Genomic DNA, 16,792 nt, shown 5'->3' with positions numbered 1-16,792 from the left:
TTTGATAATTTTACTTTAAAGCCCTAATACCCAGTTATATTCTGTGGTTCCTAGAAAAACATCCAGCTTTTTCTTAAAGCAATCTATAGTAGTTGCTGAAACTTCTTCCTGGGGGAGCGGATTCCACATTTCCACAGACCTTGCTGTGAAGAATCCCTTCCTTATCCGGAGCTTAAACTTCTTTTCCTCCAGAAGCAATGAGTGCCCTCTTGTTCTTTATATCGATCTTAAAGTGAATAGTTGGGAGGAGGGTTCTCTATATAAATCATTTATATATTTATACAGGGTAATCATATCCCCCTTAAACGTCTTTTCTCAAAGGGAAAATACATTCAGTTCAGCTAATCTCTCCCCATAGGGGTTCTCCATTCCTTTTATTAGTTTAATTGCCCTTCTCTGCACACTTTTCCACAATATCCTTTTTGTGAACCCTTGTGGTGCCCAAAACTGGACTTTATTTTCCAGATGAGGTATAAACAAAGTTTTGTACAGGGACAGGATAATGTCTCCATCTCTGCCTACCTGACTTCACAAACAATCTTTAAGTACAAGTTCCCCTGAACACACTTCAAGGTGAAGGCTTTTATAGCTGGGGAAAGGATTCAATTTTAATGGCCTTAGTTGTAAAAAGGGATGTCAAACATGCTTATATAGTTGTGATGGTTAGGTGCCCACCACCTTATATAGTGAGCCTCCTATTACAGACTACAGGCTTTTAAAAAGAGAGTAGAGGGACCCAATTAATATCTAACTATATTTAAATAAAGTGTATGTCCAGCCAAAACTTTTTTCTTAGTTTTGCAAAAAGTGGGAAGGATTTCTACAGATTTTTACTGCTAGCTGGGACTTTTAGGAAGATTTACCAACATTCAGGTCTTGCCAGTAAATGTTTTCACAGACATGACTTGAGCTCTCCAACAGCAACTTGCAATCATATTTAAAATTCGGTAGGACCTAGCCATCTGGAAATCATGTTATGGTGAGCACAAAAATTCATTAAATCACACAGTAATTTTAAAACCTTTGCAAACATGAACCTGAGTGGTTTGGCAACACAACCAAAAAAGCTCTTGAATTAATGGAGCCAAAGAAAAAAATGTCTAGTACAGCAAATGATGGTAGTAAGAAGGACTATAACTGGTGCTGGCCTTCATTTTATTTTACAGTATAAGCCAAAGGTTTCAAGATTCCTGTGTCCCTCAAAAGGCAAGAGAGAAAGTTTCATGTTAAGAGACCAATACTGAAAGATACTTTGTTCTGTAGTTCCTGGACTTACTGACTCAATGATACAGATGAAGACTCTTGTGAATGTTGCTCTTTTGCATTTTCCAAGTGTTGGTCTGGAAGCTTTTTACTAGTTACCCATTCCACATCATCTTTGGACTTTGGAGCATCTGCCGCAATCTCATCTTTCCCATCTATGGCTTCAAGTAGGTCATCAGCAGACATCTCCTCTGAATCAGTGATGGACACTGTAAGGTCACTACTGCTGTTAAAAAAATCCTCATCTTCTTGTTTTGACAACTGATGACTACCTATTGACAGCAAACAGTGGGACAATAATAAAAGGAAGGTAACAAAATGTCCATAATATGATTAAAATAGCACTCACATGTAACATGTTAACTATCACATGGATGCTGTTACAAATAAAATTGAAAAAACACTGACAGTTGTTAATGTATAAAAAATGTATGACCATATAATTCTCATATGAGTACAAATGAGCTGATTCACTTACTGCTAGGTAAAATTCCCGTACAAACATAATCTTCCACATGGACTACCATACTTCAGATACTTCTATGTGGCAAAAAATACTTTAAATCCGAAGTTTAGGAAAGCAACTGTATGACATTCAAAAGCTAACTTACACTGATGAATACTAGGTTGTTACCAAGTGTAATACTACTGCTATCGGCCCTCTCTAGGTGGGCACAAGGGATGAAAGACTGATGTAAAAATGTAGAACTTATTAGGTCCGGGCTTTAAATCCATACATAATGAAAACTTTAATGAAGCTTGCAACATGAGATACACATGTAAAAGGCCGCGAGAGTTTCATAAAGGAAGTTGAAGAACAGAGTAAAAAGATGGGACTTCAACTAATCTATTAAGAAAACTAAATTTATGACAACAAGGTAGACAGCTAACTTTAAACGTGATGATAAAGACAAAAAAGTTAAAGTGAGCTTTTAACAACTGTAATGATTTATTACTGACAAAGGATCCAGCAGTCAAAATACAATTATTAAAACTCCCCAAGACTGGAGAGAATAGACTATCATGGGAGATGGATCTGCTCCAGTATAGAAATTTTGGATACAAGTGTATCCAGTGGACATCCTGGCAAAAGCTCAAAATTTTGGATTATCCCTCACCATCAATTCCAGTTATATTGGCAACCAAAACAAATAGAGAGGGTGAACCTCACAGACAGCAATAAACCCCTACCAGGGTTCTACCCTATCAAAAATGAAACAATTAAAAGTTTTGTCTTTGGATACAATACAAGGCCCAAAGTAACTTTTTTGTACTCATGGAAATATTTACTCACTGTCCCCAGTTGTCTGTTCAACAAATTGCCAAATGAAAAGTATTTTAAAACATATCTTCTTAAAATGTGTACATTTATAAAAAGAAGGAAAAACAAACGTCAAAAGATTCATACCAGACAGATTTTCAACAGTGCTATGCTTGTCTGACGTGTGTTTATTTATGTGATCACCGACATCAGGTGAAAATCCAGAGGGGCTTGTGTGTGTAAACCTTTCCTCATTATGAACCAGTCTTTCATACACCAGCGAATCTTCCACCTTGTTGCTTGGACTGTCTTTTTGCATATCCTTCATTCCATCCTCTGGACTTAATCTTTCTCGAGTCTGTGTGCCAAGTTGTACAGATTGCTTGTTTTCAGCTAAGTGTACCCCACCATTGGGAGTCTTGTGGATCTCTGTGCGGTGTGTTGCTGCGTCTTCAGAAAAAGCCATGGATGTGACCAGCATTTCTTGCCTAATCTGCGCGGATGATGTCTCCACGTCTATTTTGTCAGGCTTATTTAAGCACCGAGTATCACTATTAGCTGGTACTACACAGCTGTCTGTCAGATTGCTGTTTATTGCTGCCTGTCTGACTGAATGTGGGTCAGAAATAGAAAAGCTCTTTGTGGGCTGGGGAGATTTCCTCTGTGTAAGGCAATGTTCAATGCTTGAGTTGGCTGACATTTGGCGGCCCATGAAGATTGTTGCTGGATGATAGATTCTTCTTGACATGTCTGAGCCTGTGTTAATTTCTGCCTGTCGCCAACCTTGCAGCATCTGGAAAATAGAGGTTGTAGAGCTTTAAGAGAGAACCGAATACCAGAAAATGATTTTCTTTTTTTCCATTAAAAATTGACATGTTTTTCACGAATGGGTATTAGAATGTTTCAGAATATTAGACTGAGAACGCTTTGTTGTATCTTCAGTTTTATTTAGGAGAATAAACATATATGACTGTAAAAGTTCTCAAACCGGTCCTCCGGTCTTATCAACTAGCAAAGTTTAATAGATTTCCTCATAATTGCATAATAATATATGCACTTATTTCAAACAGGGCCTGAATTAGTATCAGTTCTGACAACAGGTCTAGAATACATGGACTCCAGGTGAGGACAGGCAGGAAAATGTTACTCTTATGTGTATGTCAGTGTTTCTCACCCAGGGCTCTATGGAACCCTAGGCTTCCTCGACTAAAGTGTGCCTTAAAGGTTAGTTACCACTGACACCAATGATCTTTTCTGGTCTTATAAAGGAAAATCCTACTTTTATTCGTAAAGCATATATTAACTGTTTTACATGCCAAAGTTGTTATAATTCTGTGCAGACAGTAGGCAATTCAGTGACCCCTGCCAAGCAGTACATTCATATCCTGCAAGTGCATGTCAATTCAAAACTTTCTTCTTAAATTCTGTTTATTAATTTTTTATTTGTTACCCATTTTATTAAATTGTTATTATTTCACTGCATATCACATTTTGGACCTAGTGATATCACCAATGTTTCCTAATGCAGGCACATGATGACTGATAGGAGCCTGCATGGCACTATGAAGGGATCGGTTGGTTCTTAAAGAACCAGTGTATGCACATTTAACAGCTTGTGGTAGTAATCGGTACAAGTAGTAGTACTGCTCACTGTCATCTCTATTCATTCGCTATGAGGCTGCCAAGAGGATGAAATTCTAGGTGTGAGGAAGTGGTAAATAAACAAATTGCTTAGTTTACCAACACAGAAGTGAGAGTAATAAAGTTCTAATCAGTCACAACACACTGCCTAATGCCATGTAGGTCCATTGTATTGCTAAAACAGATAAAACAGCTCAGACCTGTCAAGGAATGGACCTTACAGAGACCTCTTAAGGTAAATGGAACCAAGACCTTAATGGCAGATGATTTAAATCCACACTCCTCCACTGGTCTGCCTTCTTCCCATTCTACACGCTACTGTCATCTCCTCTCTAAGCTACCATCTTACATTGTTCTATATTGCATTGCTGATGTTTCCACCGTAGGTGCTTGTAGACAAGGATCAGCATAGGCACTCTAAATTTTGTTTTTGTTTTGTGACTATGCAGCTCCATACACAGCAAGCAGCCATATTCTATGTGTTCATGCACCTTTCTCTAATGGCCAGCATTAGGTTTATTTTAGTAATTTGTGCTACAGTAACTTCTTTATGGGAACCAAACAAGCTACTCACCCATACCATGCACGTTATGAAGCCCTGGGCGCCCATTACCCTGTGGGTGGTTTTCTAGTTGTCTGTCTTTGGAACACTTTTAATACATGCTAACTATTGTCTACCAGCGTCATCTTACAACCTGTTTATTTTAATTGAGTAGGTAAAACATATTTTTTTTCTTTATTTTTTGCTGCCTGGTTTGAAAGTGTGCAGACCCCCTCCGTACTTTTCTGCTAGGGACATGGTTATGTATTACTAATAAAAAACAAGAACACGATTTTAAGCCTTGTACATATGTGGGGTTTTTTATGTGTTCAGACATTTTTATTGGTTTTTCAAAGGCTTCTTTTTTACAACATATTTGGGGGGAAAATCACATAACAAAAAATTCCAACAAAGAGTTGGATTTATATAAATACACGCATTACACAAAATCCAGATGTGTTTAAACCTGCTTTATTATAGTCCTAAGTGCAGTTACCAGTTTAAAAAATCTAAATGCATCCACTTCAGAATGATTTTTAGGAAATGATAGATAATAGAAATGTAAATTTCAAAATAAATGCAAATTGGCAACTTGTAGTATTATGTACAATGTCTGGGATAGTGATCTCATGAGACAATGTAAAAGGATAAAGGGCAGTGGACCTCTTGTTTTTAACAAACATGACCAGTGATTATAGGGGAGGTATTGATTACAGTGACAATTGAGAGGAATTGATTTCAACAGCAAGCTGTTAAATCCCAGTTTGGAACAAGTTTTAATTTTGGTGACCCTGAAGGCTATCAATTACTGTGGCAAATATGAGATATTAATTATAGTGACACTGATAAACATCATGTACGCTGACAACTTAGGGGCATTAAAAAGCTTTTAAGCTTTCTGTAGCAAAGAAAGACTATCAATTACAAGAGCAGTACTGTGTCATAGATGGAAAGAGGAAAGCATTTAATACACTGGCACCAAGTTCATTAATCATCATCATGAAGGGGCGAGATTTACCGGCTTCCACTGGCAGCACAGTCAAAATGGGACATTTTCACCTTGGCATTAATTGATCGTTTTATAATGTTAACGGAGGTATTTTCTAAAACATTGGTAAAAACATGGCAAATTATAAGTCAAGGTAAGCAATGTAATTGACTTCTTTACTTAATAAAAATTGAGTTTTATTGGTAAACCCATACTTTAACATTTCAATGACTGCATTCTGAAATCAATTCAAGGTCTGAATGTAAATAGTGTAAAATGAAAATGCTGCAAAATATTACAGGTAGTCCCTGGGTTACATAGAAGATAGGGACTGTAGCTTTGTTCTTAAATTGAATTTGTATGTAAATTGGAGCAGGTACATTATTTTAATAAATGCAATTAGGACAGATATTTGTCTTATCATATTATTTGGCAGATGGTGTCAGTTACTGTATAAAATCCTCATTGTGAGTTAATCAGAAACAAAGCAAAAAAAAACAAAAAACTTTATAGAACCTAGACATTCATTAACCTCTGGGGCAAGCTGAGCTTTGATATGCAAAAAGAAACAACTGCAGAGTTTGTCTTGGTCATTAAAGAGTTACAAGATGATACAGCTCAGCTCAGCTCTTAAGATGGACCAAAACCTCAGCTGTGTTTAGCAAAAGATTTCTTCTGCAAGTCATGCAAACCGACACCCTCCCTCCTGCACACAGGGAGCAGGGAAGCCCTGTTCCTATCAAGGAGTCGTCCGTATGTCGGATGTTCTTAACCCGGGGACTATCTGTAATGGCTAGAGGAGGGTGGTATAAATGACTGCTAGCTAGGAACAGCAGATATCATATATAAGCTAAATATAAGTACGGTAGGAGAGACCAGTCTGATATGAATGATGCTGGTGTGTATGTATATTTTAAAATATGACTTTGTAAAGAAAAATATAAGTAGAAATCAAATGAGTTTCAAACACCATGTTATAAGCTTGCGGTGAAGGGCTGATCCATAATAATGCATCTCAACCATAAGGCCATCAAATGCGTCATCAAATAAAGAGGTGCGGCCCTATTGGCCTACTTATTTATGGACCAGAGGAAGCCAGTGCACAAGTGACGTGAATAGGCATTCTATAGCAAACATTTACTCATAATTTATTATGCTGAATATCCAATTCTGGGGTAACTGATCTGAGTTATGAGCTGAATACCATTTTAAGAAACTGAGCTTTGCTGTAAGCATCTTAACTAAAAGTCAACAGAATACAACCCATACCCACTGCAGGGAAATTTGGAACCCCTCAAACAAACCTTTCCGGGAACCCTGTGCTAAAAATGTAAGTTATAATACATAGGGAAATTTAATGGTTTAGTAACAATATGATTTTTCTCTCTCTCAAAATGCCATTATTAAAAGAATCTTGATTTATACTTGGGTCACACCACTAGATGGTGTTGTGTCCTCATGTAAAGCGTATCACAAACTCTTGACATTATATATTACTTGAGATATATTAATATTTTGGTAACAACACAGCATTATCTAGTAGTTGCTAATAATAATGCAATAAAACTCATTTAAGAGCAGTTATCCATTATAACTGGCTCAAAATGACAAAATATTTTAACCTTAAAATATACATACTAAGCCCATATGACTGTTTCTTTCTCCTTTTTTTTTAAAAAAAAGGGTTTTCATATAATTGAAAATGAAAATATGGATATATTTATTTAAGTTAGTTTTATTGGAATATCTATGGATTATCATTTTAAGTGTTAGCAGGGATGGACACGTTTTACAGCCTAGGTTTAAACTTAAGTAAAAGAAAAATCCTGTAATTTAAGGTACAAATAATATTTCAATTTATATTCTGAGTGGTTTATATTTGAGTATATCTATTTACATATTTTAGCCCTAAACGTTCTACATCAGGGACAACCGCCCTAGGCTCATGAAGTATTCGGCTTTCCCTGTAACGGCCACAGAATAGAATTTTCAAGAACATTCTAGAGATGGCAAAGGCAATTCCAATTAGATAGAGAGCCGAAGAACGGTTAACTTCTATTCCCTATTCCTGTTTTAGGATGAAGGAACCCAAACATCTTTAGGTTTAATGTCATTGCCTATCATTCAACCTACTTTCCTATCTCTTGCCAACACTGACCAACCCTGACAAAGTAGAGCTGGGTGAGGAGACCACAGGGAAGACATAGTTTAGTTTTCAGCTGTTTTTAAGTAGACCCTTACCCTAAAATCAATGTAAAAAAATCTAATCTGAACTGAGGTTCCCTTAAGAAAATGTGCACCACAACCTGATCAGTAATGCCTGACATTTAAGCAGCTTAAAAATTCAACCAAGTCTCACCTCTTCCAGCGAATAGAAAACCCCTGCTATCTTACAAAAAGTGTGTCAGAGAGGCCGCTGATTCCGCCCAGAGCAACTGTCCTTTTCAGCTACATGCTGGCGGAAATCTGGTTGTATTCTAAAGATAACGAACAGTTAAGCTCACCAAACAGGTTATAATCCTATTGTACAAACTCTTTTAAAAACCTAGTACAAAGGCCTGCCTGCATACCAATTGATTGGATAGTTTTGCATAATTCTTATTTTACATACCTTGGCAGATAAGTTTATTGTACGTGTATGGTGAACCTAAAGCTTATGTTGGATGGATGGTTACTGTTAGCAATACACCGGCAGCCGCGGAGTCATGCTAGAGAGTTGTTCACTTACTTTTGTGGAACCCCTCCCTTGCTGCCACCAAACCATACCATGGGGAGAGAGATGTGATATCTTACTGGCACTGCTAGTTAGTGAGCAATTCCAAAGAAGAAGTCTTTTAACAATCCTCGCTCACCTTTAATTTTGATGCACCTACAAAGTATTTCAATGATTTAAACTGAAAAATTCATCCCCGCTTTACCTGCCAAGACTCCTGAAACTCCAAAGAGAAGATAATGAAGACAACTTCCTGCAAACTAACATTTTATGCCAGTTAAAATACCAAAAAAAAAACCAGAAAAGCAAACCTCAAACCATATTCCTACAAAAAAAAAACTGTGTGGCCCCTGTTTCTTTTCTGATAAGAGTCTTAAATACCAAACAGTTAACTGCACAATAAAATTCACTGGCAGCTAGGCTGCCTGCTTGGCAGATATATAAAGCAGGTAGAAAGAGGGAAAGGTAATTTCTTGGCTGAATGATTCCATCGGTAGCTATAGGGCAAACTAGAAAGTCTTTCTGTAAAGTAGCAGTAGATTCTTCTATCAATCTGCAGCACACATACACTCTTCCAAGGGGATGCATTAAATATGAAAATCATATCCTGTTATCATCTGTTTCCACCTTTCAGCCCAGTAAGCTTTTCTTAATGAATGCTGCAGCCTAAGGGACAAGCACGCTGTTGGCTCCTCTGAATAATGGAGAGATGTTACCAGTTCTGCTTATTACAATATTGACTTGCTGAGGGGGATTCACGCAGTCACAAGTGACTACTCTTGCCAGCATGCTCCAAGTTATTACGCCATGTTTTTAGACATTTCATCTGAAAGGGCTTTGCTGTTTTTTTTTCTAAGTGAAGAAAGAAGCGATGGCCTTGAACGGCATCATTTATATGGTGATAGTAGGAGGGATTAGAGGCCTGCATTACGACAGATACATAGCTGAATACATTTGAGCATTTTCTGTCAGACATTTTCCCCGTCAGGCCCGGAGATATGTAATCTGCTTCCTCTCCTTTGTAAAAGAGGGGGGAATAAAGTACACAACAAACAAATCAAACGGTCTGTTTTCCGGCTGTGCTTCATGGTGCTGCGTAATGATATTTTGTAATGGGTATTAATAAGGTGAACGCACAAGGTCACGGCTAATGTGTGTAACCATGCTGACAAAAATATTTGATCCCTGTCAAAGAAAATAAATATCATATAGAGGATTGCTGCTAAAGAAGGAAGGAAGTCAAATTATTTAAATAGGATTACTGTATGACAATTAAAGAATAAACGTGTGTTGTAGTTAGTGCATAAAAGCGCAGGGAAATTAAATAATTATAAAAAAAAATAAGTATTGCCATTCTCATTGTCCCTTTTGCCTTCTACCTATATGCGGTAACATTTGGCTTTTATCAGTGCAGGCAGTCTGAACAATGACTGCTGCTTGGCTGCTATACTTTATAACAACTTGCACAGTGCTCTTTGTATTATTAAGTACACCCACTTGAGTCACTTTTATTACAACTCTTTATAGGTGGGGGAAAAAACAATATGAAATAAATACAAAAAAAAAGGATTGTTTACGTATTTGAAACACGGGCATTCAATTCTACAAATTCAAATTTACCTTTGCCATATGGTTTTGTTTATTTAGTTGGCAAAGAAAATGGGGCTTTATACCACTTTAGCTTCAGTTGACATGGCAACATTATAAGCAGAAAGAAAGGATTCTAATTAACAATAACAAAGAAAGTGGCTAAGTAAATAATTGTTGAGTATATACCTGTTGTTGAAATGCTTGACCCACCTACATCTTCAAATGGTTTATACTTTTAACATTTGCTTCGTGGTATTCAGTTTACTCTGCAGATTGTCATAAGGCTACAGAGGTCTATTTGTTAAAACAATCATTTTTATTTTCTTTTCTGATCATTCTTTAATAATGCCAAATTTATAAAGGAGTGATCAGACTTGGTACATTGGCAAGCACCGACTGATCACTTACCATAAATAGACAAAATTAGTGATTACAAACTCTATTCAGTTGAATGAACTGATGGCCACTTTTCCAGCCCCTTCTCAGTGCTTTTAAAAATTGTGATTAGCTCCAAAAAGGGTGGAAAAAAGGTGTTTGAAGCAAATATTTTCATTGTAGAATACCACTTTTTATGGCAAATGCGCCATCTTTCAATACTTAACAGTGTATGTGAAGATCACCATCCCTCAATACTTAATCATGAATGTGGCGATCACCATCCTTTAATACTCAGTGTTCTCCCCAGGCCCTTTTAGCTGGGCGCACCACCCTGCACATTTCAGTAACGACCCGGCTGTTTTGGAGGTGGTTACTGAAGAATACAAGGGCCACCACCAGGCTACAATTTCTACCCACCTGGCTTTAAAAAATTTCTGGGTTCAACACTGAAAACTGAATCATGAACGTGGAGATCACCAAACTTCACTAAAGAAAGTGGTGGTCTTCCAAGGGTAGCAATCCGGCCAAACTGGCTGCCCCTTTTCAAATGGAGCAAACAGAGAAAAAGACTATGTAAAGCCGTTTTTTTGCCAACCAGGGCATTTAAAATTTGATAAATGGAGCCCTAGATGTTTGGAGCCAACTATAGGAGCTGCACAAAAAACAACAAAAGTCGAATACCAATAAAAGTATGTCTGCATGGGCACATGAGGGATTAGTATGTGTAACAATCTCTCAAACCATCAAATGTGAAAATGTAGAAAAGAAAAAAAGATCAAAAAGCTGTCCTGAATGGACTTCAGGAAAGTGGATAAGTATTGAAAATACCATTAGAATATTTCATCTGCCAAGGATTCTGGGGAGTCAAACGTCTAATATTGGTGGACTGCACAATGATTTTCTGTATATCAGGTGTATCAGAGATTTGTTTACCATATGCCTGGTGCTCATTGTGCATGGTTTAATATTGTGTTGGCATGCATTTAGACGGTTTGTGCAATGGTGCCATTTAATATTACTTAAATGGCAAATTCCAGGCAAATACAACTAAAAGCATGCTGTATTTTTTAATACAATATACTGGTGTGAACAGATATTCCTCTATTTGGCAATGTAACAAATGTACAACAACTCACTCAGTGTGAATCAGCGCTCTGTCCACATACTGACCTATAATCAGTAGCACGATGTTACACTATTTGTATTGTCTTCTGTTTTCTAGATCCTGGTATCATTAGTTCTTTAGTGACATTGGTTTGCTTAGGCTATGTACACACATCTAAATTCTGTCCCTGGAAATGATCTTTCAAGATGGTGTCCAGGGACAGATGAACGAACAAGAACTGTACACACAGCACACATTCTGTTTTATGGAGTGGGGAGGACAAGCGAGTGGCACCCTGTTGCTCACTTAAATTGACATGCACAGCGGTCATTCCAGATAGGTCATTACAGGGCAGATCAATGAACGACATCAAGGGACCGCTGTACGCAAGTCAGATTATTAAGCTGATTAACAAGGTAGCTTGTATGTAAAAGTGACAATAAAATGCATTTTGTGTAACAACAATTCACTATAAATATATATATATATATATATATATAAAACCACTGAGCTTATGTTTAATCATTTTGTCACATTAAATAGTTTAATAATCATTGAACCTTCTACTTTTTATAATTTGCAACAGTTGTAATAAAGCTCACATTTTTGTAAAATGAACTTTACTTATAAACCCCTCATAAATCAATAAAATACCACCAATGCAGCACATGCAACTGATCTGTGCAATAAAGCCTCCAGTGAAATAAAACTTGATTATGACCCTCCCAACAATTACTATATAAGGCACAATGGTGAAAATAATGTTTGGTTTGTGTTTTATTGAATTTAAAGGTTCAGTTATCCTTTACTATACCTTAGTATCACGGGATGACTGGGAATTAGAGATTAAAGCATGTAAACGGTTTTCAGTGGCATCAAACTCCTGTAGGAACGCTTGGTTCCGAAGATGAGCTTTTCTCTCCTTTTCACATACGTCTTTTAGAGCATTTTTCAGTTTCAGGTACTTAAGATGAGATCTATAGAAAGATTGAAAGGAGTATTAGAGAAAAAATGCCTACCCCACCAGCTGCACATAATATATATCTCATTAAGTTTTTGTTATTTTTAACAGTTTTGGCTGTGCTCTGGATCCTCAATATGATGACCTAAGCGTGCAGAGGGCTAAAGACCTTTCCCTACACTAATATGACCCACCCACCTGCCTGATACCCAAATCACTATTCTTTCATCTTTCCTAATAGGGTTTTGTATTACTATAAGTCAATAAGAAACCTGCCCCAGTGGCAGGTCAAACTGATGCCATCAACACAAATCCAAAACCCAGGGCACAAATCCTAATCCACATTTTCTCCAATACTTGGAAGTACCTTGGATTTTACTTTGCTCTACACGGCCAAACTGAGCTTTTGGGGAGAGGCTTAAGGTGGGGCTACCTCTACTAAGCATTTAATTTCTTTTTTGTGTGGTCATGTCTGACACGGGGGTCACTGCAGACACAGGGGAACACTAGAATTACACAAGGGAACTGCTGGGAAAAAAAGGACAGTGGGACAAGGTGTTAACACATAAACTGGAATAGGAGAGCACTCAATTAACGGACAGGTGTATAAGAAATGCTACTTATTATATTGCTACCTAATATTGCAGTAAGGCAGCAATGGTAGTTTAGTGTTTTATGAAGTTTTATCCCCCAAGAAGGTACTATCTTCTCCATTGCATTCAGTGGCCTTTTTTCCTAAAGTCTATTATCCATTATTTGTAACACAAAGAAAAGGCTAATTTCAGAACTGTGATGAGCTGAAGCAGTTTGCTGCAAACACAGCTGAGTTCCCAACTTTCCTATTCAATTAAACCAGTGGTTGACTATGTTCAGCTTGGCTGTTAGGTTGCGGTGTTGTTACCTGGTGCCAGTGAACCAAATGCTACATGTAGTGTCCCCTCGCAACAGCCCAAAAGAGAATGAAAAAATGAATGGGGGCAGCTGTAAATGGTTCAGTACGGCCACCCAGTCTAGAGCAAGTGGTCAAGTGGTTGGCGAGGTGCCACCTGCCAGGAGCCAAGCAGGATTTCTTGAGCCTGCTGGGCCGCCTGAACCTGCCCCTTGGGCAGTAGGCAGCTCCTGGTCACACAGTACACTGCACTGGGGACAACAAGATTTACACACAGGCTGTGGCTGCATCTAGGTGAGGATTTCAATGCTACAACTGCATGGCCAAACATGACATGTCCATCTGCCATTACCAACCATTCCGATTCATTTGAATAGAAAAGTCGAAGACTATGGTTGAGCCTGCAGCAGCTCACTGCAGGTCTGAAATTAGTCTCTTTTTACACACAGCTGCAGCAAATGACAGCAAAGTTTGCAAAATCTACAGGCCCCATTTGGCTCCATGTGCAAATCTTGTTGCCCATGATGCGGTTTGCAACTTACACCGCAAATTGACATGGGCCCTAAAAAATGACTGGTACCCAAAAAGTCAACACGCTACACTAGCTTGGTTTTACGGGAGTGATATGAATGTAAAATGAATGCACAGTTTAATATTTAAGTCTACAAATCTTCCATCATATATTCAAGTTAGTCATGCAGATGACATGTACTGAGCTTACCGATAAAGGAAACGTTTAATAGGTATCGGCTGTACTTACATGTGTGCATTAGATGAGTTGTACTGAAACAGCTTCTTCTCCAGTTCCAGCCTTTTTATCTCACTGTGATTAAAACAGAAAATATAAAAACAATTCAGACCTTCTAGAAAAAAAATACATTTTAGTATTTATTATGGCCATACTAAGACACCAGTCCTATCACATCCTTCCTTTTCTATTTATCTAGTACTAAAACTAATTGTCACATAAGGAATTCTCCTCCAGCCCTGTGAGATTCTTCTCTCTACATCTTGCCCCATCACACACATCTCAGTTTTTAGCATCCTTGCTAGCAGCAGCATGGCTCCTCCAAATTACAAAGCTATCCTTTTTGTATGGCATACAGTAAAAAAAAAAAAAGAGCACTGTAGGCTCATGTGCCCTGTAGGAAATTTACACTCTAAGTGAGTTAATTTCCATCTCATAGCATATGATGAAATCCCTTGCCATTCTATTTTAAAGAAACTGGCCACTGTCATGAAGACTGCATTCATTTCTTACAGATAATGCCACTGTCATACCCCCCACATTCCTTTCTGCAGATTGAACCCACTATCATACCCTCCACACCCCTGCAGATAATGCCCACAACCATACTCTTTACACTCCTTTTCTGCAGATACTGCCCACCATCATACACCCGTCATTCTGTCCACCATTATGTGCACTGTTTATAGTGTATCTCCTCAGCAGCCTACAACATTTACAGAGATCCCAGCATGCCTGGTCACCACACTTCAATTAATATGAAACTAAAGATCTCTGCATGCATTGAAACCAGCCTCTACCTGTTCACAAACCATGGATCCCAGCATGCCCTGTCCCCAGGTTCCAGCTATTGGAGAACCAGAGATCCCAGCATGCCCTGTCCCTAGGCTCCAGCTATTGGAGAACCAGAGATCTCAGCATGCCCTTTCCCAAGGCTCCAGCTATTGGAGAACCAGAGATCCCAGCATGCCCTGTCCCATTGCTCCAGCTATTGGAGAACCAGAGATCCCAGCATGCCCTGTCCCATGGCTCCAGCTATTGGAGAACCAGAGATCTCAGCATGCCCTTTCCCAAGGCTCCAGCTATTGGAGAACCAGAGATCCCAGCATGCCCTGTCCCTTTGCTCCAGCTATTGGAGAACCAGAGATCCCAGCATGCCCTGTCCCATGGCTCCAGCCATTCCTTTTCTACATATATTGCCCACTTCTATATCTTACACATATTATCCCAAGTCATGTCCTCTACAATACCCATGTAATGCTCCTCTGCAGAGACTGTCTACTCACATCCCATCCTGCACATAATGTATTACTAAAACCATTTATGGCAATGGTTATTTTATTCCCAAATAGGCCATGCTACTACAAGAACACTTTCACCAGAATTACTTTAAATTGTAAAAGTCTAAAGTGTAGGAGCACTATCATTCATATTCCATATCCATACATTGGATTGTAAACTCTTCGGGGCAGGGTCCTCTCTTCCTTCTGTGTCACTGTCTGTCATCTGCAACCCTTATTTCATGTACAGCACTGCATATTATGTTGGTGCTATATAAATACTATTTATTATTATTCTTATAATTTTTAATATTAATAATAATCATAATTAAAAATACGTTTTGGAAACACAGTGGTAATGAAAGGCCACTGGTAAATGTACATACTGTAATGTGCAAACGGTCCTTTTTGTTGGATAATAGGCTGCATTTCACAATTGTTATAATTTAGGAGTTTTGACAACTTTAAGAACTGACAAATCAAAATCTCTAACGAGATTGAAGGACTTCACCGGCACATATAAACTTTGATATATTCTAACAAGTAGGTTATTTTAATAGAATTTTAACATTACAATAATATAATCTTTAATTAAAATTATTGTACTCATACAAAACAATCTTTAAATATAGAGTCATATTGATAATTATAAAGATAATATTTGCTACACAAAGTTGCTTTATTCCCCTTTATATTTCACTCCAGTCAAGCATGCTTGTCACAACCTCCAATTGTTATGGAACAAAGGTCTCAGAATGATTGTCACCATCCTGCATTTGTGACAGAGCTAGAGATGCCATCATGTCTGTGACAGTTAGAGAACTATAGATCTAAGCATTCCCTGCCATCAGTCTGTGACAGTCATAGAACCAGAGATCCCAGCATTCCATGTCATCAGTCTGTGACAGTATGCCCTGTGCCTATGCTCCAGCTATTGGAGAACCAGAGATCCCAGCATGCCTTGTCCCCAGGCTCCAGGTGTCCTGCGGGTTGGTCAGATCAAGTCTCCCGGTCCCTTGGCCCCGCCCAGCACTCACCAATCTCTCAGGCTGCGCTGAAGCTTCCCGATTCTCTCTTCCAGCCCAGCATCTTCCCGGACCCGTCCCGTAGATCTCATCATCTCCAGTTACCGATCAGCCCGGAACCCGCTCTATTCTATTCACTAAACACTAACAGGAGAGTGTACTACCCACAATACATTGCGAAGCGTCATGGCTGCTGGTAGTCATAGAAACCGAGGAAGCAAGAGTCGGTCACATGACCAACCAGTTAATCACATGATTCTGAATGGCTCTAGTTGATTGGTCTAGTGTGTATTTATGGGGTTTGTAGCCTAGAAATGCAGGTTGATGTTGTCATGTGTTGTCACTGGTCAGACAGGAAGGATCAGATTCACAGAGGGGACAGGCTGTGTGTATGCTGAGTACTATAGGC

At 38.4% G+C, this 16,792-nt stretch overlaps 1 protein-coding gene across 1 annotated transcript in view; it reads right to left on the bottom strand.

The window, feature by feature from the left end:
- Nucleotides 1–16,589, bottom strand: part of KIZ (kizuna centrosomal protein) — an 85,361-nt gene extending 68,772 nt beyond the window's left edge. Inside the window, exons 1-5 of the mRNA XM_072409500.1 lie at nt 16,396–16,589; nt 14,091–14,153; nt 12,295–12,457; nt 2,672–3,317; nt 1,277–1,535 (exon numbers count right to left, since the gene is read on the bottom strand). Of these exons, the coding sequence (XP_072265601.1) occupies nt 1,277–1,535; nt 2,672–3,317; nt 12,295–12,457; nt 14,091–14,153; nt 16,396–16,478 (1,214 nt within the window). The 5' untranslated portion in view covers nt 16,479–16,589. The remainder of the gene's footprint in view (nt 1–1,276; nt 1,536–2,671; nt 3,318–12,294; nt 12,458–14,090; nt 14,154–16,395) is intronic.
- Nucleotides 16,590–16,792: the final 203 nt, after the last annotated feature.

The sequence above is a fragment of the Pyxicephalus adspersus genome, chromosome 4 (assembly GCF_032062135.1).
Source record: "Pyxicephalus adspersus chromosome 4, UCB_Pads_2.0, whole genome shotgun sequence".
Classification (NCBI taxonomy): domain Eukaryota; kingdom Metazoa; phylum Chordata; class Amphibia; order Anura; family Pyxicephalidae; genus Pyxicephalus; species Pyxicephalus adspersus.
Note: the sequence above shows the minus strand (reverse complement) of the source record. Positions and strands in the feature narration are given on the sequence as shown.